This window comes from Artibeus jamaicensis, unplaced genomic scaffold (genome assembly GCF_021234435.1).
Source record: "Artibeus jamaicensis isolate MK-2021 breed Jamaican fruit bat unplaced genomic scaffold, CSHL_Jam_final contig_387, whole genome shotgun sequence".
In the NCBI taxonomy this organism is placed as follows: Eukaryota; Metazoa; Chordata; class Mammalia; order Chiroptera; family Phyllostomidae; genus Artibeus; species Artibeus jamaicensis.
This window is the reverse complement of record NW_026521812.1, coordinates 38,771,217-38,797,589: the sequence shown is the minus strand read 5'-3', so window position 1 is coordinate 38,797,589 and position 26,373 is coordinate 38,771,217. Positions and strand designations below refer to the sequence as shown.

General features: G+C 35.8%; 1 protein-coding gene across 7 annotated transcripts in view; it reads right to left on the bottom strand.

Moving 5' to 3' along the window:
* Nucleotides 1-26,373, bottom strand: part of RNGTT (RNA guanylyltransferase and 5'-phosphatase) — a 247,508-nt gene that overhangs the window by 184,588 nt on the left and 36,547 nt on the right. For all 7 annotated transcript variants that reach the window (XM_053664811.1, XM_053664814.1, XM_053664810.1 and 4 more), the window contains exon 9: nt 284-419. In XM_053664811.1, the coding sequence (XP_053520786.1) occupies nt 284-419 (136 nt within the window). The remainder of the gene's footprint in view (nt 1-283; nt 420-26,373) is intronic.

Sequence of the window (26,373 nt, the reverse complement as noted above, 5' to 3'; positions counted from 1 at the left end):
GAAAGAGAAAGAGAGGTAGAGAAACATCGATCGACAACGCAAGTACTCCCTGAATGGGAATCGTATCTGCAACATCTCAGTTCACAGGCTGACGTTCATCCACTGAGACACACCAGCCAGAGCAGATCTAATTTTGGATATACCAGTTATACTTCAATATAAAAAAAATTTTTTTAACTAAATTTGAATCTAAATTTACTAGTTCGTTAATAAAAACACACCTTCATTCCAAAAAAGAAAAATAGCAATGTTAATTTTTTTTAGAGGATGAAATATGACTTACCCCATCTAAGAGAGTATTTGATAAATGTATACGGAGATCTTTACGAAATGGGAATTCTAGATTTGAAACATGAAACACTGAATTATCTCTATCAATCATGAAAACTTCATTTGTGCCATCAATCAACATCATGTATCTGCAAACAAAACATTAAAAAGGCAATATTAACAACATAATTCAGGAAAGGGATCAAAAGAAATAATAAAGTTGTTTTTCCTCAGCCTTAGAATAGCTATATGGAATAATGTTCACTAGATTCCTTCCCATCCCCTATCATTCAGATTAAAGTACCACAAATAACAAGTGTTCTCTTTTAAAATATATATATATTTCCTATAAAAAACCCAAGGTATAGAGAAATCAAAGCTTTTTATGGAGAAAACATGATGCTGAAGAGCAACTTTATGACCCATCTTAGGAGAGTATAGTTCTCTAATTTTTATTATATCTCAAACATCAAAATTTACAGAATACACATACATGCAATTAAATGAATTTTATGTATTATGCTCTCCTGTTTGTAATACAAAAAACAAAAGTAATTTGCAAATGACCAGACTTCAAACTACCCAATGCTCTTTCTTCCACACTACAGTTAGCAAAACAGCCTCTCTCCTTGAATCGACATTACAACATAGCTAGACATCACCATTTCAGATATAATTCTTATTTATTACTATCAAATTAAAATATTTTTAAACTACAGGGAAGATAGCTGTTGGGTAGTTGGAAGAGAATATAAGGAATGAATGCTGATGAAAAAAATAAAATAATAATTAAAAAAAAAATAGAATACTCTGCTCAAGATGCAGGTATAGGTAAACAGAGCTTGCCTCCTCAACCACAGAAAAATTACAACTAGATTACAAAACAAGTATTACCCAGAACCATCAGAAAATCGAGATGCATGGAAGTCTGATAGCCAAGAAATTAAAGAAGTCACATTCGTCCAGATGGGTAGGAGGGTTAGGGAAACAAGGAGAGACCGGGAGATGCGGGACGGGTGGTCCCACACACACATGTGGAAGATAAAAATCAAGAGTAAGGTAAATAATTCAGGAGCAAGGAACCCTAGCCCCACATCAAACCACCCAGCCCAGGTCTCAGTGCCAACAAAATAAGTCCCCATAACTTCTGGTTGTAAAAACCAGTGGGGGTTAGGGCAGTAGAAGAAACTGCAGGATTCTCAGGAGTCTCCTCTTGAAGGGCCCACAATGGATTTAGTATTTACGCAGACACTCCCTCTGGACTACGGCACTGGGGCAGCCACTGTAACAGCACCAGTGGCACACAGGGAGAAACTGAAGTGACTAGAATCGGGGCAAGTACCAGGAAACAGCTTCCTCCTGGACAAAACTCCAGAGGCCAGGCAGTGGCACTGTCCCCTTTCTGAGCTCTCGCCACAGAGTGGCAACACCATAATGGACACTCTATCAACCTGATTCACATGGAATGCCCCACCCTAGCAATTACCTAAGGCTCCACCCCATCCAACTTACAGTGCGCTTTTCTACAACAGGCTACCCTACTAAGACAGGGAGTCAAAGCAGGTCTGCCTAATACACAGAAACAAACACAGGGAGGCTGCCAAAATGTGGAGACAAAAAAATATGGCCCAATTGAAAGAACAGAATAAAACTCCAGAGAAAGAACTACACAAAATAGAAACAAACAATCTATCAAATGCAGAGTTCAAAACATTGCTTGTTAGAATGCTCGAGGAACTCACTGGGCACTTCAACAAAATAAAAAAGACCCAGGCAGAAATGAACCTTACAGTAAGTGAAATAAAGAAACATTTATAGGGAACCAACAGTAGAGTGCATGAAGCCGAAAATCAAATCAGTGATGTAGAACATAAGGAAGAAAAAAACACTCAATCGGAACAGCAAGAATTAAAAAGAATCCCCCCCAAAACGAAGACAGACTAAGGAGCCTCTGGGACAACTTCAAACATATCAACATTCACATAAGAGGGGTGCCAGAAGGAGAAGAGAAAGAGCAAGAAATTGAAAACTTAATTGAAAAAAATGATGAAAGAAAACTTCCCTAATTTTGTGAAGGAAATGGACATACAAGTCCAGGAAGCACAGAGTCCCAAACAAGATGGAAACAAAGAGGAACACACCAAGACACATCATAATTAAAATGCCAAACGTTAAAGATAAGGAGAGAATCTTAAAAGCAGCAAGAGAAAAGCAGAAGTTACCTACAAAGGCGTTTCCATAAGAGTAGCAGCTGATTTCTCAAAAGAAACTTTGCAGGCCTGAAGGGACTGGCAAGAAGTATTCGAAGTAATGAAAAGGAAAGACCTACAACCAAGATTACTCTATCCAGCAAAGCTGTCATTTAGAATAAAGAGCAGATGAAGTGCTTCCCAGACTAGGTAAAGATACAGGAGTTCATCATCACCAAGCCATTATTATATGAAATGTTAAAGGGACTTATCTATGAAAAAGAAGACCAAAACTATGAACATTAAAATAGCAATAAATTCACAACTATCAACAAATGAATCTAAAAAAACAACTAAGCATATAAGCAGAATAGAAAAAGAATCATAGATATGGAGATCATTTGGAAGATTATCCGTTGGGAGGGAAAAGGGGGAGAGTAGGGGGAAAGGTGCAGGGATTAAGAAATACAAATCGGTAGGTACAGAATAGGGGAATGTTAGGAACAGTATAGGAAATGGAGTAATGTGCATGGCCCAAAGAACTTATATGCATGACCCATGGACATGAACTGGAGGGGTGGGGATGCCAGATGAAATGGGGGGTACTGGGTAGAGCGGGACAAAGTGGGGAAGATTGGGACAAGTGTAATAGCATAATTAATAAAATACATTTAAACATATTTTTAAAGTCAAGCTTATGAGAATATCTATTGGCCCCTATCTTCTTTTAGCCAACCAATGTATGGGGGGAATTTATATACTTTAGAATGTATCATTCTTCAAAGGGGCAAGTTATGATCAATGTTTCCCATCAGTGGATGATCAAGAAAGAAGCTCTACTTCACACCATATGTAAAAATAAATCCCAGGTGGGTTCAAGTTCAGGAAATTACAGATTGATAGGCAATGCTACCAAATACTTAATGGTAAGATTTGGGATAAAAAAAGGAGATCATACTCAGGTACCAAACTATTCAAAGAATAAGGGAAAAACTGACAGCAAGAAATCAGTAAGTTAAAAGGCATGGGCTTCAAAGGAACAGAATAATTTTGTTAAGTTGTATTTGTTTGCAGTTCAACAAAACAGTAGAATAACAGTCTGGATGTACCACTGAGAATGGAGAAGAATGCTGACAGGTCTGTCCAACTGACAGGTCTGTCCAACTTCCAACCCATGAGTTGTGTCAGAAAAAAAAGAAGTAATAACTAAAAGATGGAGCTTGAATCAACTTAAGGCAACTTTATGACCTGGGTACTTCAAGGAATAGAAGAAACATTAAACGAAGACATGGCAGCTAACATAGTACATGACACCTAACACGACAGAGGATAGTCTGTATCCCATAAACAAGTGTTCTAGAGAGCAAAGAGACGTGTTTAGGCGAGGTAAGGAGAAACAGGAGCGCCGACTACCGTAAAAGAAGTATGAGACAACAGGCTGAGGAGCAGCAAGGAGACCAAAGCAGCCAGCCATTTAGACTGGGTTGGAAGCGACCTGTCATTAATGATTTCAAAATAATTTGTCCCAGCAGGCCCCAGGGGGAGAAGATAGAGGACTCAGGACCTTGTTACATGGTGAAACAGCTGTAGCCCTCCTAGATCTGGAATACGGAGACTCAGATTTCACTTAGGAAAGGTAAAATCGCCTCATTCTGAACTAAGTGTGCATCTGAGACTCCTAGACCAACTCCCAGGCCTGTAGGCTGACCACAACCGGAATACTTAGCTCCCAAAGCCCTCCTGCACATGCTTTTCAAACACAGCAATTTCTGCTGGATAGGGAGAATCTGGGCTTCTTGGAAGAAATCAGCCTTGCCCTGAATTGTGTTTCAAAAGAATTTAAGTCAGCATAAGGAAAGGTTAAATAAAAAGCAATTGTGATATCTTCTGCAAAAATGGCATTGAAGACACAATCCATCACGTCATTTAAGAACACAGACCGGCATTTTGCAAAACTTAATAAGTACTTTAAAAAGCATGTCATGGTAAAATAACTTAGGGAAATACTTCATCTGTCTTTGAGAAAGCAAAGATATATATTAGGAATATTTAAGGTTATGAAAAAACCTGTAAATCTGTTTATCTTATTTAGACCATTTTTTACTAAACTCAATCCTAATATGTTAATATTTAGCAGAGTAAATATTCTATATTCAAAATTTGAGAAAAGCTGACTTATGCTAATAAACTTCAGAATTAAGAAAAAAGAAATGGTTTGTCTCTTCTGATCACATGATGATAACAGAAATTATATTGCCCTTTTCACTGGGTACCCAGAAGCTTGTATTTAATTATAATGTTCAAAATAACACATATTAAGTCCCAGGGTGCTGGTACATTTGCTTTCCCTATCATAAATGTTTATTTTCTATTCATATTTTAAAATACTTATTTGACATATATGTATAGCAGACCCTTCTTTTCAAGTGGAATATCTATTAAAAGAAAATACTATATGTATGCTCTGGCTGGTGGATTGAGTGCTGGCCTGCGAACCGAAGGGTCAGTGGTTCAATTCCCAGTCAGGGCACATCCCTGGATTGCAGGCTAGGTCCCCAGTAGGTGGCACATGAGAGGCACTGATGTTTCTCTCCATCTCTTTCTCCCTCCCTTCCCCTCTCTCTAAAAATAAATAAATAAACCTTAAAAAAAGAAAATACTGTAATATATACACTTATACGTAAACAAAGTAGAAGGTCAAGAAAGAATAGGCTTTAGAAGACGGAATTCCCGATAAAGGACTGCTCGTGGGAAACACTACTCACACCCACAGAGATACCACAGAAACTGCTCTGCAGCTAAGATTTCGGGATTCTTCTGCACATAAAAATTTTCAGGCTTTGGAACAAAAGTTTCTGGAATATGATATTTAATTTGGGAACTCTAGTCTTCCCAAATCATGTGTTCTTTTGTTATGTGATACCTGTACGGAGCTATTTCACGTTAGGGAAGGAAGGTAAAAAATGTGGAAATATTTCCACATCACTCCAAAGTCTCTAACAACTACCAGGTCCTTTAAAAAGAGACAACGATACCATATAATGTCAGACACTGGTTTAGTATATAATTAACTATACCTTCAGGAGTGTAATATAACTTCCCATTATATAGGAAATTACCTCAATTGCAAATTTAATATTCATAATTACTAAGTTGTCTGTATTATATCCATTCTCACTGAAAGACAAAAATTAATTCAACAGAGGTTTCACTGAATTAGAAAACGCTGATTCACTTTTTATATTAAAGTACATACACCAAGGAGCTATATAAATTACAGAAATTTATAAACTGCTATACTTTAAATGCTAGTTTTCCAGCTTTACCAGAAACGATCTTTTAGGGCAATCACTTAGATATGAGACAGCTAATCAAGTAAGACCATCAAATATACATTAATGAAATTTAGAAAAGTACATAATTAAAGAGGAGAAAAATTACTTTAAAATGTTGGTGACTAATAGTATCTCCAGTCCTAATTCACATTCCTAATATTAGTAGTCTGGGAGTAAAACAGAATTTAAACATTTTATAATTTAATTTTATTACCAATTCAGACCAGACTTCACCATCAATTAACTTTCTAGGAGTTTATCTCACTCTCTATGAAAGCAGAGACCATATCAATTTTGTTCTTTCCCACAGACCAAGGGCCTTGCACAGTCTATTTAAATACATACAAAGGGCACTCAACCAGTACTTGTTACACAGAGCTACATGTATAAGGATGTTCATCACAGCATTTGGGAACAGTGAAAACTGAAAGCTCAAATGTCCATCACTCGGCAGATCAGTTAAATAAATACTGCATATCTATGTAAGAGCATACTATTCAAGCATTTTTAAATGATGATAAATATGTTCATTAATACAGAAACAGATTCACAGTATATTAAATGAAGAAAAAGCAACTTAAAAACCAAAAAGAGTAATATGATTACAGGGGGTACAGAGATAAAATTTTGTATATACAGTAAAAAGACAGAAAAGCCTGTACCAAAGTGTTAAGGGACTCTCATGTGGCCGATAATAACAGCAAGTTATTGTCCCTTACTGAACAATGACTCAGTACTGAACCATTACGGTACACTAATTCATTTAAGCCTTACCAATGAGCTTATTATGTAGGTAAAATTATCATCCCCATTTTCCAGAAAAGGAAACTGATACATATCAGTTAACTTCCAAAGGTCATAATGCTGGCAAAATAGCAAAGTTGATATTAAAACCTCAGCAACAGCCTATCTCTATAATCTCTACAGTATAGAGCTGCATTATGCAAGAGTTAGCCAAGCAACCTCTGTGAATAACAGGATAAACAGAGGGGGAAGGAGAGGGGAGGGGGAGTTGATGATAACTAGTGCTTGGTACACAATCTACCCACCCACCAGGTGCAGAGAGAAACAGAATAGAGCAGTTAAAAATTCAGTATTCTGAAAAGAATACTGAAAGAGAAGGAAAATGGCATGGTTTGAGACTAGAGAAGTAGACAAGAACCTAACAATTAATAAAAATTTTTACATCATCCTAGAAAAGGAAAACCCCTTGAGAGAGACACATAAACCATTATAGGTAATTCAAACACAGGAGATTTAATGCAGGAAAACTGATTACACAGATATGGGAAACCAGAAAAGGTAAAAAGAAAAAAGAAGAAGAAGGTTAAGATAATTACAAGATTAACTACAGGAAGCACTACCACCTGAAGGGCTGGAGGGACAAAGGGGAAGAGGCATATTATCAGAAGCTAGGAGCTTGGAAGAAGGACATTATACCTGTAAGAGGGTGGGCAAGGTCCAGGGAGCTGGATGCTCAAATCTCTCAGAAGACCAGAGACTCAAGTCGAATCTCTATGCAGGAGGCTCAGAAGGGAAGGGACTCAAACTGCTTAGGGAACACATCCCAGGGGTTTAGAATAATGTAAGTGGTACTCTATCTACCCAGGATGCACCTCCCAGAAACTGGTACCTCTGAGAGGGAACAGCAAGGCTGGTGTTGGCAACGCCAAAAGAAGCTAGAGGATGAAGTGATAGTTGTAGTTGGCTGCTGGAGGTATAAAGAAACTAGAAACGAGAGAAGTCCCTTCTCGCACCCTTCTAAATTCCTGCCATTGCCCTAATGGTAAAACCCAACAAAAAGTGAGCTGGCATGGGAGTTATAGAACTGTAGTTTGCAAAGTTCTAGTCCCTCATCACAATTTAAAAGGGCAGACTGGAGCTGAGAAACAGTAGGTAAATAATCAGCAGACCACTGAAAGGTTTTTAGCAACGTAACAGCATAATCTGACCTACATTTTTAAAAGTTCACCCCCACACAGGGTAGGAACCAATCTGTAAACCAGGGAAATTATGAGGCTTCTACAGTACACCAAATGGGACTAAAGTGGCAACAGTATCTTAAAGGCAAATGGATAAATGCAAACATTTAAGAAGCCTTAAATGACAGGACAATGTGCTATTGATTAGACGTGGGGCTGAAGGAATAGGAGAAATCAAGGATGACTTCCACACTTCTGGCATAGGAAACTGGGGGCATTTTACTTACTAAGCCATGAAGCATTTAAAGAGGGAGGAGTAATAGCTCAGTTCAGTTTGGTAAAAGTAACAGGCACCATGCTCTGAAGTGGACATGGATAATTTCAGTATCACATTAGGAACCAAAAGGTCCACATTTTCTCTGTCCCTGTCTTTGGCAAGCTGGAAACAAGCTCAGGATCTAAGCCAGACAATCGAATGCTCCTTTCTCAAAACTTCTGATTGAGTAACAGACACACAAAACTACTCGAAAAATTATTCCAAGAAATAGCAGAGGCATTATCAGCAAGTGTCAATGGTAGCTTCCTACTCAAAGTATTCCTGTGCTTGACCTTAACTCTGGTCCTCAATGCCTGGCTTCCCTTGATTCCTATCCATTTTCTGAGGCTGGTTCTCCTGAGAGCCTGCCAATTTATTCCTTTGCTTAAATGAGCCAAAGTTGCTTTCTACCACTTAAAATCAATGTAATGCTAATGGACACGCTGGGTTTTTTTTATTTTTGCCCACTACATACAGCTTAATTCAAGTAAGTTAAATGTGCCTATGACATAACTCCACTGTTACTATGTTCCCCAAAATATTCTTGATACTAAGGGTTACATGATACTAAGCTCTTTATATAATATAGCTGTATGCTAAAAGACATGCCACCTATTTCCCACATGTTGAGTTCACAGTTTACTTTCCCTTTGTACCTTTTCTCTCATAAGAATTCACTGCCAAACCTCACGATTTCTATACCAGCTAAATTTCCTCTCATTTCTACTCCCAACAGAACTGGCACACAACTCCCTGAAACCTAATTCTCAAGTTTGTAGAGATTCCAAAATAAATTCAAGTGTACTGAAATGTCTTACAAAGAAAATGCACAGTTGACAGCCACTTCCCAGATACATTGGGAAGCTGTGTATCTTGTGAATGTAATCTTCCCGGATAGATAGATGATAGATAGATAGATAGATAGATAGATAGATAGATAGATAGATAGATAGATAATGTATCTTCCCAGATACATACATGTGGGAAGTGGCTGTCAACTGTGCATTTTCTTTGTAAGACATTTTAGAAATGTAAGACATTTATAAGCCTTCCTGACAAGGCCAGTTAGTTGGTCAGACTCTGCCCCTACCCACCAACATCCATCACACCGCACCTTATTCTGAAAGCTCTACGAGCACAGCTGACTTGCCAAACTCCAGCCTTCTTCCTTCCCTATGGGGGCTTATGCACACTGTGCCTTTTTCTCTCATTAGCCCACTGCTCAGTAGATTTTATCTCTGGTAATTTCTTCTGGAAAGTATATCAATGTCCTCTTTAAACTATTTCTTCTAATTATTTCAACTCAAAAAATTACGTATGTTTTATAATTTTTTAAATAAAAAATTCTCTCCTTCTTACCTCATTCACTTAGTTCCATTAATGAGCCTCAGAAAACTCTGATCAAGGCTAGTGAGTGACACATATGTATCAAGCAAAACTAAAAATCCTAAGTTTTTCATTCGTCTCAACGAAATCAATTATCAGTGCCTGAGTCCCCTTCACAAACTCCATAATACTCTTGATCTATCTCTTCCTTATCTTATAAAATCAAATGTTTTCCCTACTACAGATTTTTAACTAGTCAAAATAATGTTTTTATAAACTTTTTACATTTGTTGCAATTATAGTTTGTTTAGCTACCAGTGCTGGAACAATACATTTCATCATTTTTCACATCAGACATATACAGTAATTTAGCTACCTCAGAAATTAAGTAAGCTTAACAGGCTAAATTGTGATCCTAGCCACCATGCAGACTGAAATTCTATGGAAACACAACCTAAAGTTATGCCTACTAACGTAACTTAAGGAATTTCAGGAAAAGGCTTCAGATAACTTTAAACATTGTTTGCATCACTTCCACAAAAGGATCAATATTTGATGATCAAATAATGTAATCCTACAAATAACCTTTTCTTTCAAATAGCTATTGTCTGTTTATCTGACACAAATTTCATTTCAACCCTTGAAAAAAACTGAAGTACAACTTTATTTCATTTTCCCGAAAATTCAAAGAATTCACATTACATTCATTCTTATTTTTACATCAACAAATAAGAGACCACATACACCCCCTCCTAACCTTTTAAAACTTTCTACACTTGATTTTAGCCAAGAGTCCAAGAAGTGATTTCTAAATTTTTAATGCTGATGTTAACAATCACTGAAATGAAGACACAGTTCCTACTTACTTTCTTCATCAAAAACAATCAAAATTGTCATTCAATATTATGAAACATTCCAACAGGTAGTGTTTAATATTCATATCAAAAGTCTTGAAGCAGATAAGAGTAATTTTTATGGCCTTAAATGCACTTTAAGGCCACAGCTTCATTCTACTACATGATCACTTGCATACATACAGCAGCAATTAAATAGACATCGTGTATTATGTAACTTTAAATTGCCAAGCCCATTCACTTTTCCATGAATTTAACTATCAAATTTGTCTAACCAAAGTTTGATCTTAAAATGTTAGTTGTACATTAATCAGCAGGGCAAAAGCATACCACTGAACATTTGGACAACTTGCCAACATTGAGGTTTGGATAATTTACCAGGCTAAGCGTAGTCATTTTTATTTTATGTTGTTTATACACAGCTAAGTTCTACTATGCTCTGTTCATCTAAGTTTTGGTTAAGGTTGGTACTTGGTAAAGTATGTCTATGGAAAAATCATCAGTCAAAAGACTCTTTTATTTCAATTTAGTTAACTCATCACAAGTAAATCCTGAAGACGTGGGGATATCTGCCACTTAAAAAAATTACAAATTACCCAAGCTTTCTTCTTAAAATATCATGTGTGCTTATCCCATTAACAGAATTGATAATTTTCAAAGCATAGATGATTCTGTTTCAAGAAACCCCCATCAATCAGCAAGGCTTAAAAGGTCTTGCGCAAAGCCTAAATATCAAGACTATGAAAGAGTTTGGCAAGTTGTAGGGGCCAGTGTCAGTTTCTATATCCTTCCCACTCCACAGAATTAATGATATGTAATACAGATGTTCATTGTATACAGATATAGAGCAAATCTGTTCTCCACCACCCAACAATTTTTTTAAAATTTATTTTGCTTACTTTGTTTACATGAAGGTCAATGGTGGTACCAATGCTATCATTATGGGCTTTGGGAAGAAAATTCCAGTTCCAGAGCCTATAATACCAGACTCAATCATGTTTTTATCTAGACCCTTAAAAAACAAGCTGGCAAATTGAAGCCAAGAATCTCAAATTACAAAATGATCCCAACTGTCCAAGTCCTAAGTGTGTGAGTGTGTGTGTATATATTTCAACTTCAGAATTACAACTTTTTCAATTTCCCATCCTCCACTGCTCAGAAATTTGTGCATGCTTCTTGTTAATCCTATGTATCTGAGTGTAGTATCTGCACTACTACACAATTCTGTCCTAAAATATATATCTTCAAAGTCTTACTCAAAACTTCCTTCCATAAAATCTCTCATACACCAACTAACATGACCAGGCCAAATCCATCTGATGCTCCAAGTTTTCCAAAATTTCTAAATTTCTTATCTACAACAAACAATTGCCTCTGGTAGAAGAGAAGCATCCAGGGAGCAAGCAAGAGCCTGAAAATCCAGTTTGGGTTCCAACTTTACTTTGTAATTGAGCTGATTTATAGCTAAAATGCAACAAACATTAAAAAATAATATACTCTAAGTTCATTTGTCCACACTAGTATTAAAGTTATTTGTATTACATACCATTAATTGTGTATTAAGATACAGTAAATAGCCGTGACGATACCTGCAGGCAAAACAGAAGGCACCAACACAAAGACACTGGCAGTCAGCTGCACAGTCAGAACAGGCATACCAGACTGGCTCTTCCTAGCTGCTGACTTTGCACAAATCACTTCCCTTCCCTAACATCAGTTTCTCCTCAAAAGTCTCCATCTCCTAAGGTAGTTTTAAGAATTAAATGAGTACACCCATGTTCAGAGAAGCATTATTCACAATAACTAAACTATGGAAACAACCCAGGTATCCACTGAAAAATAAATGAATAAATAAAATGTGGTACATATACACAATGGAATATTATTCCATCCTTAAAAAGGGAAGAAAGTTCTAACATGCTACAGTATAAATGAACCTTGTGAAAATACGAAATAAGCCAGTCCCCAAAAGACAAGTACTCTGTGATTCTACTTTTACGAGGTACCTAGAATGGTATAATATCAGAAAGTATTATACTCTATAATACACAGAAAGTAACATGGTGGTTGCCAGTGGCTGGGGGAAGAAAGGAATGGAGAATTATTGTTGAATATTTATAGAGTTTCAGTTTTGGAGATGAAAGCATGCTGGAAATGAATGATGATAATGTTTGCAAACATTATGAATGTATTTAATACCACTGATCTATATATTTAAAAATGGTTAAGAGTATAAATTGTATGTTATGTATATTTTAATGAAAAAAATTGAAAAAGAATGAGTTAATACACTGAAGAGTGCCTGACACGTGGTAGGAAAACACCAGCTATTCTTATATTATGTTTAAGGCACAAAGTAATTACTTAATTAAGACTGGATATCATTATTATTAATACTACAAGTACTACTTTACCCATTCAGAAGAGTTGAAGTTATTAAAAAAACAAACACTGGGTAAGGCAGAAAGGATTAGTTTAAGAACTCAGTAGGCAGAAGAGGACATCCCTTCTGAACAAAGACAGAGAGAGAGAGAGACACGTGAACACAAATTCTAAAATGCAGAAAAATAAAACATAGGTTTAATTCCCTGTAAAGGTTACTGACGGTCCACAAACTCAAGCTAATAAGCATATTTACACAGTAAAAGGCAGTCAATTGCATTAAATAGTTCATTCATTTTTTCAAAATAGGTCCAACCAAAGGAAGTTTTGTAAAATCAGAAGCTGCACTACTCAAATGAGCGCTAATTCAAAAGAGAGAACGCACAAAGAACTTGAATCAGGTGGTTCTCTCAATCTGTGTAGGAAACTGTTTTCTAAACACTAGAAAGATAAAAAACAAACTTGAGCCTAAAATATTCCAAAGTACTGAAACAGCTTCTTAAGGTACATATGGTACATATAAATACATGATAATTGGTACATATAAATACATGATAATTCCAGGCGCTACTGTGTACAATGGCAAATTATCATGTTTTTGTCCCACAATCTAGCTTATTAAAATAAAAATTAGTAACAGTGTAAATTAAATAAAATTATAATTAACTCTATATAAGTACATAATTCCCTCACCAACCCAAAAAAATCATAATTATTACTGTAACAATAAGAGTTGACTGATAAGATCCCTTTCTATGCACAAGTTTTTTTTTAACATTTTACTTATTTTTATTTTAACAAAAGGGAAGGGGGTGAGAAACAGAAGAAAAGAAACATCAATGTGTGTTGCGTCTCATGAGCCACCTACTGGGGACCTGCACTGCAACCCAGGCACATGCCCTGACTAGGAATCAAACCAATGACTCTTTGGTTCTCAGGCTGGTGCTCAATCCGCTGAGCCACACCAACCAGGGCCTTGTGTACAAGTTTATAAAATCAATTAATTAAGAGTTTTGAGGAAATGGAAAGTAGAATACCAAAGCATACCTTTCAACTAATGAAAAGAACTGTCAAGTCAGGACTGAAAGTATTTGCTACCAGCGACATGCATCTTACTAACCACCACTTCTGTAGGCAAGAGTATGCTCCCTCTTCCTTTCACCAGTCTACAAAGAATTCGAGAATTTGGAATCTTAAAGAGCTGAAAGGGTTCTTATGTAGTCCCACTCTACTCAAGCAGTGTATATACATATATATGCAACACATACACCCGTCTACCCCACCTCCAACCCTACAACAATCTTAACAGCGCCTAAGGGACAAGAAAAATCAGCTAGACTCAAATACAAGTGGGAACCAAAAGTATCGATACAGGCACTATCTGGTTATATGACCTCCTCCAGGTGGTAACTGAAAATACGCATTAATAGTCACTAGGCATAAATAAAAACCATCAAGAAGCTTCTACCTCAAAAACTAGATTGAATATAATACAGATATTTTAATATCTTCTAAGTTCATTTGAATTTGCTTCTTAATGGTCATCCAAAGTCCAAAAACTGTACTCTAAATCAATAATTGGGTACAAACATAGTTCAATATGTCAATCTCTTCAAAGCCTGAAAAGTGATAAGGTTAGATTAAAAAAAAATCTTAACATTATTTTTTTCTATTTTTTAATTTTCGGTTCGATTCCCAGTCAGGGCACATGCCTGGGCCATGGGCCAGGTGCCCAGTTGGAGGTGTATGAGAGGCAACCACACATTGATGTTTCTTCCTTCTCTTTCTCTTCCCCTCTCTCTAAAAATAAATAAAATCTTTTTATAAATAAAAAGGCCCAAAATTGCTAATTAGGCATAGATTATTGAACAAACTTAATCCATCTTTAATATCTTCATTCTGAGAAAATGGAGTAGATTTTTGCTACTTACGAAGCAGCAAAGGTGCTGACAAGTAGCATCTGCATAACCTGGGAACTTGTTAAAAATGAAGAATCTTGGACCCACCCCCAAACTTACTGAACCAAAATTTGCATTTTAACAAGATGCCAGGTGATCACTGGACATGTTAAATTATGAAACTGTTGGTTTAAGTAACTTCTAACCACCCTTAACACTCAAACTACAGAAGAAAATAGGCAACAGAAAAGATGGGAGGGAGGAAGGGATGTAGGGAAGAAGGAAAAGAGGAAGGGAGGGAGGGAGGGAGGGAGGGAGGGAGGGAGGGAGGGAATAGGGAAGCCAAACAACAGAAGTCAAAATAAGTAAAAGAAAATTTTTAAAAACATGTGAAAAGGGAGCTTTCACTAATTGCACCTGTACAAAGTCATAAGCTATAGACTTTCCTTTCTTCTCAGCTACAGAAATATCCTTGTTTTAAAATAACTATTGTAAAAGGAGCAATGAGGAGTGAAAAAGAAGACCAAACAAGAACACAGAACACAAGTTAGTTCCAATCATAATCTTCTAGTTTTCACATTTTATATTATGCAACTTTACACTGTTGGCTAGACTGACTGAATGTTAATATCGATAATAATCTACTTCCAATAAAAGGTTTTACTAAGCCCAAAAGAGGTTCACATAATAGTCCATGAATGGTAACTGAAAATGGGAAATAAAGTCATGGGATGACTGAGGGCTAACTGCTACATGGACTTCCCAGGATAACCCCTTGGAGATGTCTGGTAAGTAGGGTGGCCTTCTATTACATTACCCCTTATCATCCTCCAGACTCAGAAGTAGACGGTTTGCTTCCCCTTCCACAAAAACTGTTCCTCCCATGCACATTTCCATCTCCCGTATCACTATGAAAAACACTCTTTCCATACTCCTAGAGAGTACTTCAAAAAACAGCTCTTTTGTGTACCTCAAAAGCCACTGAGCAAAACAACCACTGACTCGACAATCTCAAGTAGCTTTAAGCTTCAAGAAGATTTGAGGTAAAGAATCTCCTACCTTACAACCTCCTGGCAACAATTCAAAAACTAGGAGTTGACATAAAAGTCAAAATTTAAATGAGACTCATGGTTGCCAATCATGACAACTCTGTTTAAAAATATAAATGAAAAAACTAAACCAGCCACAAGTTTAACATTTTTCTTCCTTCAGCCTTAAGCATATAACTGCCCAGTGACCAGAACTCAGTACATTGATTCTGGATTTAAACCAGTTACCAGTCAAGTCAGTCCAGCGCAGGCAGGCTGTTTCCACCTCAGGACTTCTTTGTTCCTGCTGCCCAGGTTATTCACCCTTCACTAGTCATCCTCGTAAGAATGCCTATGTTCTTTCTTAGCACCTATGTCATGTCATTTATAGGCAATTATTAAATATATTTCATATTGTTCTCTCATACATTCCCATTTTAATTTCACAATTAGATTTTCACCCATTTAAAAGCATGAACCATGTCTAATTTTCTTTCTTTTAACAGAAATACATACAGATTTGAAAAATAGACCTTTACCATTTCTCTTTAGAAAGTTACAGTTTGACTTAATATTCTACTTTAATGTATCTATGAATTGGGTAGAATGTATAACCATCAACAATATTTACCAAGCGCTTAGTATTCTACATGCTTTAGATGAAACTACTTAATTCTCATAACATCTATAAGGTGGTTATTACTGTTATTCCTATTTTTCAGATGGACAAGCTGGGACACACAGAAGTTATAATATAACAGTCCCAAGTCACATTACTAGTGAGAATGAAAACTCCAGGACATGAAACCAGGTTAGTTTCACTGCCCAAGCTCATAATTACTATGCTATTTTGCTTCTCAAAAATATACCTGTTTTATAAGCTACTGAGTATTTTTGTTTTAGAATTTTATTATATTGTTATCTTTATACACCCTTGATTTTATTGGATATACAGAATACCTAATACTGTTTTACAATATCTCTTATTTAAAACCTTCGCAGTTAAATGTATTTCAGAATTTTTTATTTAAAAAATTTTAGATAAAATATATAATAAGTAAAATAGGTACAAACTAATTTTCCTCTCAAAACATTATTGTCACTAAAATTGACAACACATTATTTTATTTGGTGGCACTAAGTACAAAGTCAGAGCAGCTACCATTTAAAACTTGTTGAAAATTAGAAATTTTATTTAAATCAAGCAACATCTTTTTTTCATGTTACTTCTACTAGAACAATATTTTTAATTATTTTAGTGAAGGGGAAAGACCTAATCTATAAGAAACTTGAAATAATTTTAGTTTTAACACACATTATCCTTCACATAGATAGTGTATTATAAAGATTCTTAGTTATTTACTTTAAATTAATTTATGAACTATTAGCACAGCTAAGGCTTTTTTAAATAAAGATTATTAAAAATATGGAAGATGCACAACATGATGATACTTGATTCTATTTAATATCGTTTCATGCAAGGGGGAAATGTGAGTAAAATTACACCTAAGCACCCCAAAGGGCACTGTTTTAAATGGGTTTTAATTTCTCCATTTATTAGCATATAATATTCAATGAACCATACTATTAAAAATCAACTAGTTTCCTTTGTTGTGTTCTCAAAAAAAGTAATGAAAGCAATTCTAAATGAACCAATCTCAACAGGTAAGTACCAAACACAACTAGATAAATACTACAGAGATTACAAAAATAAGTATAATATGAACTCATAAAATTAAACAACTGCCAAGGCCAGATCACAGAGTAGGCTCAATACATAACACAGTTGCTTCAAGTTTACAATTTAAGCAGCAGTTTTATTTGTCCTAGATACACAGGGTAGGGCAAAAGTAAGTTTACAGTTGTTCATATGGAACATAAGACAATAATTAATAAATAATAATACAAGAATAAAGTCTGTGTTTCAGACTCACAACTGTAAATCTACATCTGCCCTCCCGGTGTACTGTGTTCTGCACCTCTAGCCAGTGCTGCACATTTTATCGGGCACATTTTGTGTGTTAATATAACACACAAAAAGTTTAAAAGCCATTCTAATAATGCATGAGGAAACAAAATTTACTTCTCTTTATTAAATGCAAAAGTATTTTAAAATTAAATGTTTTAAATTCTAAGATATTACTAAAATAAAAGCTGTCCAACGACACCTGCTAGCAAAAACATCAGCAACAGCAGCAGCACTAGAGCCGAGCTGAAAGCTAGAGCTGTACTATAAGATGGGCTGCCTACAACAGCCTCAAGAAATCAGATTTCACAATTCAGAAAAGAGCTGTCATAAGCACTCATTTTTTACTTCTTCCCCTAGTTCCCAGATACTGATTCCTTTTCGGAACCAAATTACCATTAACATGCAAAAACTGAATATACTTCCTCAGGAAAGTAAAAATACTATATGATAATATAATTTTTTTAAAGAAAGTATATGGTCATAGAACTTTCTTTCCCAAAATATAATTGGAGCATATGTATTAAAATCACTGTTCTTCATATACAATATACAGTATCAAATGACTTTCCTACCCTATGAACCTAAATTTCACTCAAAAAAGAAAGCTACATTCTAACATCGTGTTTTTCTATTAGACTCTTTTGTTCCCAATATAAACCACTGGGAGGAAAAACCTCATATGGGGTAAAAGAGACTCTTCACATCATTATTTCACACTCTGAGAACATCAGTTTCCAAAAGCAAGCAAAACACTTTAAGGCACTTAAACATGGCAAAATCATTTTTACAAAAATAATTCCAAAATGATGCTGTACAGTCCTCTACAAATAAAATACTTCAGATGCAATTCCCAACAGAAAATGTCAACATTATAAAAATTGCTACATCTTCAATATTGTTGTATACTGACGCTCGAAATCCTTACTAAATTCTTAATAATCTCAAACTAATATTTTGGGATGTATTCAACATATGTACAACACGCTAGGTACTACTAGAATTCTGCCTCATAGGAGCAGCCTGAATTAAAGCTGGTCCTCTGCTGCCATCTACTGAAGTCATGAAAAGCCAAAACTAAACCAGAAGTAAAGAAAAGATTTTTCAATGATGAAGCTGGTTAATAAACCATCATAATATACTAGTTCAGAACATGGTCCTTAAAATATCACTGCAGAAAACACTAAAAAATATTTAAAGCACTGGATTTTTTTACTTTATAAAAAATATATATTCTTAGAAATATATTCTAGGTCATATAGAACACAGCAATAAATGATTATAATGAAGTGTCAGATGAGTAATTACTCAGAAATATGTTATTACAGAATAATATTATCACAGAACCATTATAAAAACAAAAATTTCAGAGAAAATCCAAATGTCCACACAAGTGTGGACAAAAAGGGGCCACACACGAACCCTGACAAGCTCAGGGGAGGCCTGCATGGCAGCCTTACAAACTCAGAAACTGAAAGTAACCACACAGGATGGTCTGACATTAAAGGTTATTAACTAAAAGTAGTTTATAGCAGGTAGTCATGTCCTAGGTCAGAATCATCACTGACAATCATCAGTGTTTACCATAATTAAGCCTGTGTACGGCCTTTTACATCTACAATAACATACTTTTGGAATGTTAAAGTAATTTTTTTCTCCGGACCCCCTGGCACAGGCACTGCATCAGAGGGACATGACAAATCCCCTCATTATTACTGAGTTCACTGGCTGTTAACTATCCTGTACCCACCTATGTAAAAGAAGTGTGGGTTTATTTTTTTATCTAACCCCAGAGATTACCCCACTTTGCTTTCCCCCTGCCCTAATCTATCACCAATGGATTTCATGTAACCCACTTATGTTTTCTCTTTTGACTGTAATGTATAAAATAAGGTGCAAACTAGAATTTTGCAGAGCATTTTCTCAATCCATTGAGACTTTGCTTCCCACCAACTGTCATCAGTTTGGCTCAAATAAACTCAGAAAAATTCTTACAGATTTGCATTTTTTCCATGGCAGAACAAACAGAAAGGGGACACTGGAAGTCAGGAAGGGAACCAACTTCATTGTACATCATCAATAAACCACACCACAGAGCCACATCCTCCCATGCAGGTCTCAGGAAATTCTTTTCCTTTATATATCTCAAGAGTCCCACTTCCACGGGTAACAAAAAAACTCAAGTTTTCAGATTCAAAGAGGTCACCAAGTACCAAGTACAATGAGACTGGAAAGGTGGATGGGAAAGGGAAACTCCACATAATAAGACATCCACTGGGGAAATTTTAGGCTGAGAATTGTAAGAAAATTCTAGAAGTTTCCAGGAGCAGACAGACCACTTACAAGGAACTACATTCAGAATAATATCAGACCTTTTATAAATAGTAGAGGCTAATAGAAGATAGTAAAGTAAGGTTTTTAATATTTTGAAGGAAAAACCATTTTAATCTAAAATTTAATAAAGAGCCAAACTATTAAATATATGCCCAGAGCAATACATTTTCGTATACCTAAGCATGCATATATATTTTCTACACATACTTTCTTACGAAGTGATTTAAGGAAGTGTCCCTGCAAAGCGAGGAGGGGGAAGGGGGAGGAGAGGGGGGGAAAGAAAATGGAAACGGAAAAGGAAAAGGAAACAAAAAAACATGGAATCCAGAAAGCTAGACCCAACCAGGATAAAGGCTGGGAACAAACCTTCACATAAAGGATAAAAATCACATAAGACTTTAAAAGAGAAAAGTCTGGGATAACAAAATAAAACAGCTGAAATTAGAAATAAAATGACACAAAACTTGATAAAAGGGTAAAAATAATTAGTAGAATAAAAAAGAGCCTGTTTATATTAAGCAGTAGGTACATCCTACTTTAAGTGGCAGAGAAGTCACGACTTTGAACTCTGGGCAAGTTTTTCTATAATCACCTGAAGCCCTACAGTTGTGTGTGCTCTCAGTGTACCTCATGTTTAAGAATGAATGCAAAACTACACTTCCCAGCTCCCTGGGAGAAAAATGGAAAAAAGGAGAAAGGGAGGAACTTATTGATTTGCTTCTGGCAGCATCACAGGTGGCACTAAAAGCATCAGCCACAGGATTATAGGCTCTGCTCCTCAGTGGAGATCCCCTCAATGAGTGGCTGGTAGACTGCAACTGCAACTGCAACTGCAATGGCAACAGCAACAGCAACAGCAACAGCAGGAGCTGGGTTACCTCTCCTCCAGCACACCAACAGCAAATGCTAACTAAGCAAACTCCAATCAGAGGCTGCAGCAGCTCACTGATTCCTGATCTTCAGGTGACCCTTTTGCTTCTCCACCCTTTCAATGCCTTTGTAACAATAGTTCCAGTGATAAAATTTTTTTTTAAGATTTTATTTATTTATCTTTAGAGGGGAAGGGAAGGAGAGAGGGAGAGAAACATCAATATAGAGTTGCCTTTTGTGCATCCCCTGCTGGGAACTGGCCTGCAGGGAATCGGCCTGCAACCCAGGCATGTGCCCTGACTGGGAATCGAACCGTGATTGTCTGGTTCGCAGGCCCGTGCTCAATCCACTGAGCTACACCAGCCAGGAAAATTTTTTAAAATATTTTCACCAATTGAATTCAACCACAGACTTAAAAGAAAAGCCTTTTGTTTACCAAACAGCATGTAAATGTAAATGGAGTTGACGATATTAAAATTGGAGCTGGCATAACAGAGGTAGATGGATGACAGGGAACTCTAAAGTCCTCATCTTACAAGGGTCAACAAACACTACACAGGAGTTATCAGAATAAATAATATATAGGCACGATCAATAAAGAACTAACAATAATAGTTTAACTACAAGAGAAAATAGAAAAGGTAGATACCAAGACTTCGGTGAGGTACATCCTCAGTGACCACACCAGGAACTCACATAACGTTGATTGAGAAACAGCTGGTGTGGCTCAGTGGGTTGAGTGCCTGCCTATGAGTCAAAGGGTTGCTAATTGATTACCAGTCAGGGCACATGCCTGGGCTGCAGGCCAGGTCTCTCTAGTAGGGGGCATGTGAGAAGCAACTGCACATTGATGTTTCTCTCCATCTCCTCTCCCTCTCTTCCCCTCTCTAAAAATAAATAAGTAAAATCTTTTAAAAATTAAAATAAACATTATTTAGAGATTTGGAGATTTGGAGATAATCACAGAATAAGTAAAAAAATAGGAAAGGTTAAAAGTAATTGTCCTTAAGTATCAGGACTGATGAAGAGAAGGAAGAGATGGAGAAGAGTTCTGGCACTCTCCATTCTAAGCGTTCCAGCATTATGTAGTTCATTTAACCATAAACAATAATGTAATTTCAGTTATTTAAAAAATATATGTATTTAATAACAGAAAAATACTGAGGATGTATTAAGTAAAAATAACAGATTACTAAACTGTACATCATAAATACTAAACAGTCAATGTAGAAAACGTATTTCACCTCAGAGAAACTCCAATACGTTAGGGATCATCGTAACTTCCAGCATCCAGAATGGTACCTGGCATATCATACACACTAAAAAATACTGTGAAATGCATACATTTTCATTTAACTAAACAAAAGATTATACACAGACAGAAAGGAAGTTCTGAAAGCATATATACCAAAATCTAACTGATGATTACCGATGCTTTTTATTTTTGTCCTTTTCCTTAACTTTCCTTTTCTAAATTTTCTACAATACAAATTACATTTAAAAGGAGAATATTTTTAATCATGATTAAAAATATGGAGAATATGAATATTTTAATGGAGAATATAATAAAGATTATCATTTCATTATTATCAGAACAGAATCACAAGACAAAAAAACATTTTTACTAAAATGTATATGTAGTCCAAGCCAGAAAAAAACACAAGTACTAATAATCAAAAAGGTTTAACAGGTACAGACTTCATTGATCTTGACCTAATTAAAAGAATTAAAAGGCTTTCAAGATAACAGAATACTGCAAAATTGTTATTCATTGCATAAATCAGCTAATTAATTCTAGTACTAGTAAATAAATCTTATAAAATCTACCAGTTCTGCAGATAAAAAAGTCTCTCTAGGTTATTTTAATTAGTTACTTTTATTGAATAGATTAAGGAGCATCATTCACAATGAGAATACAGAATGTCTTTATGAGACTTCAAAGTATGAAATCAAATGATATATTTATTTGTACTAATCACCATGAATGTTACAGGTTATGCTTTTTAGAACTTCACAGCACCATACAAATTCAATATGTAAAACAAAGTATCGTTTTTTTTAAGTGGTCTTCCATAAGAAAGAGTAATGCCATATGGATTACTCAAATTTACATTGATCTGAATAAAATTTAAATGCCACTTTAAATGACTTGAGCAGCACTTATGTAACAAAAGGGCAGAAAGATGTGAAAAATATTTCATTTTTATAAAACAGTCAGTCCTCATAAGAAGAAAACATCAAAAGAAACATTCCAAAGGTTTTGTTTTATTTTACATTTGTCCCTGACATGGCTGACTACTTTCAATTTTCTTTTGTATAAAGCAGGCATACTTAAAAAAAATCAATTATAATTCTTTCAAACAATTTTTCTCCAGTTCACAAAGAGGAACAGATCTGTCTTCTCTTTTTATCCCAGTACTTGCCATTTCTATAATCACACATAATGGACTAGAAAATGTGAGCAAAGAATCAGTTCTTAAAGTATCACAGAATTGTGCTGCTGACTTGGCTACTATCTACCTGTATAATTGAAGCAAGTGTTCTATTTTCTGGATTCTAGCCCCTCAGATGCCCCCACAAAAACTCTGAGTCTCCCTAGAACAATATAAAAAGTAAATATTTACTCCAGGTTTAACTTTATGCACTAGAGAGTTTCAAAATATTAGACATGATGTTATGGCTATAATTAATATTAACCAGTAAATAAGATAGCAGATAAGTTCTTATTTAATACCAATATTCAGTAAAAGTTCTTATATACCATAAGAAACAATTTGCTTTGCAATTAAAAGAAAAACAGGGCTAAATGCAAATTTATATTTACTCTGATCCCTTCCCTTATGTGGAATTGAAAAACTAAGTGAACAAATCTAAATTAAAGTAGTATACATAGTACTTAATTGATCATAATTTGATTTACTCATTCTGTTCCTACACAGCATAAAACACAGTTTAGTTTTTGAACTCCCCTAAAAATTATTCCAGAGACATCTGAAACCTCTTTAACATTCCTCTCAGTATGTAAGACTTTTCTAGTCTAGCTTCTCATTACCTTATCCACACTATTCCTGTCTGAACATTCAGCTCCAGTCATTAGAATAAACATCTGCTACAAACATTACTAACAGGACACACATCAAGGGATCCAAGTACGCTACTAACTACCTGGGGTAATTACACCGTTCTGCATAAAAATGTTACAGTAGTGAATATGGAAGCTGCCTAAACATGATATAAATCAAGCACTCTGTTACAATAAAGGCATGGGACATGATATAATGAAGAAAAAGAAGGCTTCATTTACCTCTTAAATTTATGTATTTAGTGGGTTACTTAATTTTTTTTAAAATCTTGTCAAAGCACTGGGCATTACCAGTAACTTATAATCAATGAGAAAAATACTTCAACTTTTTAACTTACTGAGATAAATTTTAAAAGAAAATGTCTTTATATTGAACTTATGTTTCCCTACGTTAAGCTCACTTTTACACTTTCTAACCCCTTGAGATATAAAGACAGTCTTTCAAGGAGAGTGTTTGCTATTCTAAGTTGATAAACTATGACCCAAGGGCCAAATATGGCCTGCTACCTGTTTTTGTAAATAAAGTTTTATTGGAACACAGTTATGCTCATTTGTTTATGTAACCGCAGCAGGACAGAGTTGCTTTTGTGTTACAATGGCAGCACCGAATAGCTCCCCCAGAGACCACATGGCCCACAAACCTGAAATATTAACCTAAAATAAAAACCTAAAATAGCTAGCCCTTACAGAAGACATCTGCTGACCCCTGGATTGCACAAAACACTTACAGCCAGGGATTCTGTCTTAAGCACTCCTGATCCATTCAGCACCTGACACAGAGCCCTGGGAGCAACAAGTTTTCAACATAATTTCCGAATGAATGAAAGAAAGGGCATTCCCAGACCAGAATTCAGGAAGAATAAATCTACAATTTCCTCCAAGAAGTTTTATATAAATATATCTTGCTTACTGCCCTGACTGGTGTGGCTCAGTGGGATGGGTGCCATCTCACAAACCAAAAGGTCATGGGTTTGATTCCAGTCAGGGCGCATGCCTGGGCTCCCGGGCAGGTCAGGACAGCACTGGGGGCACGCAAGAGGCAACGAATCAATGCTTCTCTACCTCTCTTTCCCCTTCCCTTCCCCTCTCTCTAATAATAAATAAATAAAATATTTTAAAAATATACATATGTGTCTCATTTCCTTAAATAAATGTGTTATTAAAAGCTGACTATAACTTAGATTATCATATATGCCTACGTGGTTTTGTTTTTAATTCCTGAAATAATTTACCCTGAACATTCAGTTTTTTTCTGAAAGCAGGTATCTTTGTATATGTGTGTATTTAATATACAAGGTCTGTCATGAAAAAGTCCAGCCATTGCTAATATAACGAGAACAGTTTGCGTGACATTTGTGTAACCTGGCAGCCAAGGACAGTGGACTGGAATGTGCATGTGTGAACGATGAGGACTTCCCTGTACTAGTCAGTGGGGGGGCAGTAGATGCCACTGAGTGAGCATGTGCACTGTGTGGCTACAGCATTGAAAATGACTGAGCGAGTAGAGTGAATCTGCATCAAATTCTGCATTAAGCATGAACATTCCTCTGTGGAAGCTATTCAGATGATTCAGAAGGCTTTCAGAGATGCTGCAATGAGCGCAGTGCAAATAAAAGTGTGGCACAAATGCTTCAAAGATGGTCAAGAATCTGTTGACAGTGATCTATGTTCTGAAAGAACTGTAACAAGCAGAACATCTGAGAATGTTGACTGTGTACAGATTGCAATCAACAAAGATCAGCAACTAACAGTGGGAGAACTAGAAGTTCCCACTGTCAATTTTTCAAGTAAATTCAAAATTCAAATTTTGGCACAGGGGATTCCAAAAACAACTCTGTCTGAGATTTTGACACAGGACAGTGCCACGAAACGTGTTGTGACAAAATTCTTTCCATGGCTTCTGCTCCCAGAGCAGAAGGAACATCATGCTGCAGTTGGGAGAACAGTGTGAGGTCCCAAGATGCCTCACTTTAAAGGGGACTGAGGCGTCATTGTCCTGTAACAGCGTTTCTTGTATCTTGTATCTTCTCCAATAAATGTCTCTATTTTTCATAGTACATGGCAGGATACTTTCTGGACAGATCTTGTCTATTCCACATTGTCTAGAAGTCCTAACTAGTACCATAATACACACACACACTAATTTTAAGAATATGTTAAAATATTCTTAAAAATATTTAAGATAAAAATCTTAAAAATATTTTCAGATAATATATTCTACATAGCAAATTCAAAAAATTCTATATTCACATCAGAAGAACTTACAAGAGGGTTCAGCAAGATGCTAGTACAATACCAACATGCACAAATAATTAGTGTCATACTGGTGCCTGGTGCTATCTGCCATGAGTAAGATGGTGCTTCTAAATTCAGAGCAAGGAACCTCCTTTTGATCAGTAGATACCAGATTTTCCATTCAAATTTCCAAAATTCAATTTGGAAGTTTATGACATAGCCTCCTTCCAGGACCACATGCAAACAGTGAATTACAATATCAAAACATAGGTTCTTTTTAAAAAAAAAATAGCAAAAGATATTACAGATCTCTACACAGAAAGCTACACACACTTCTGAGAGAAATTAAAGATGACTTAAATAAAT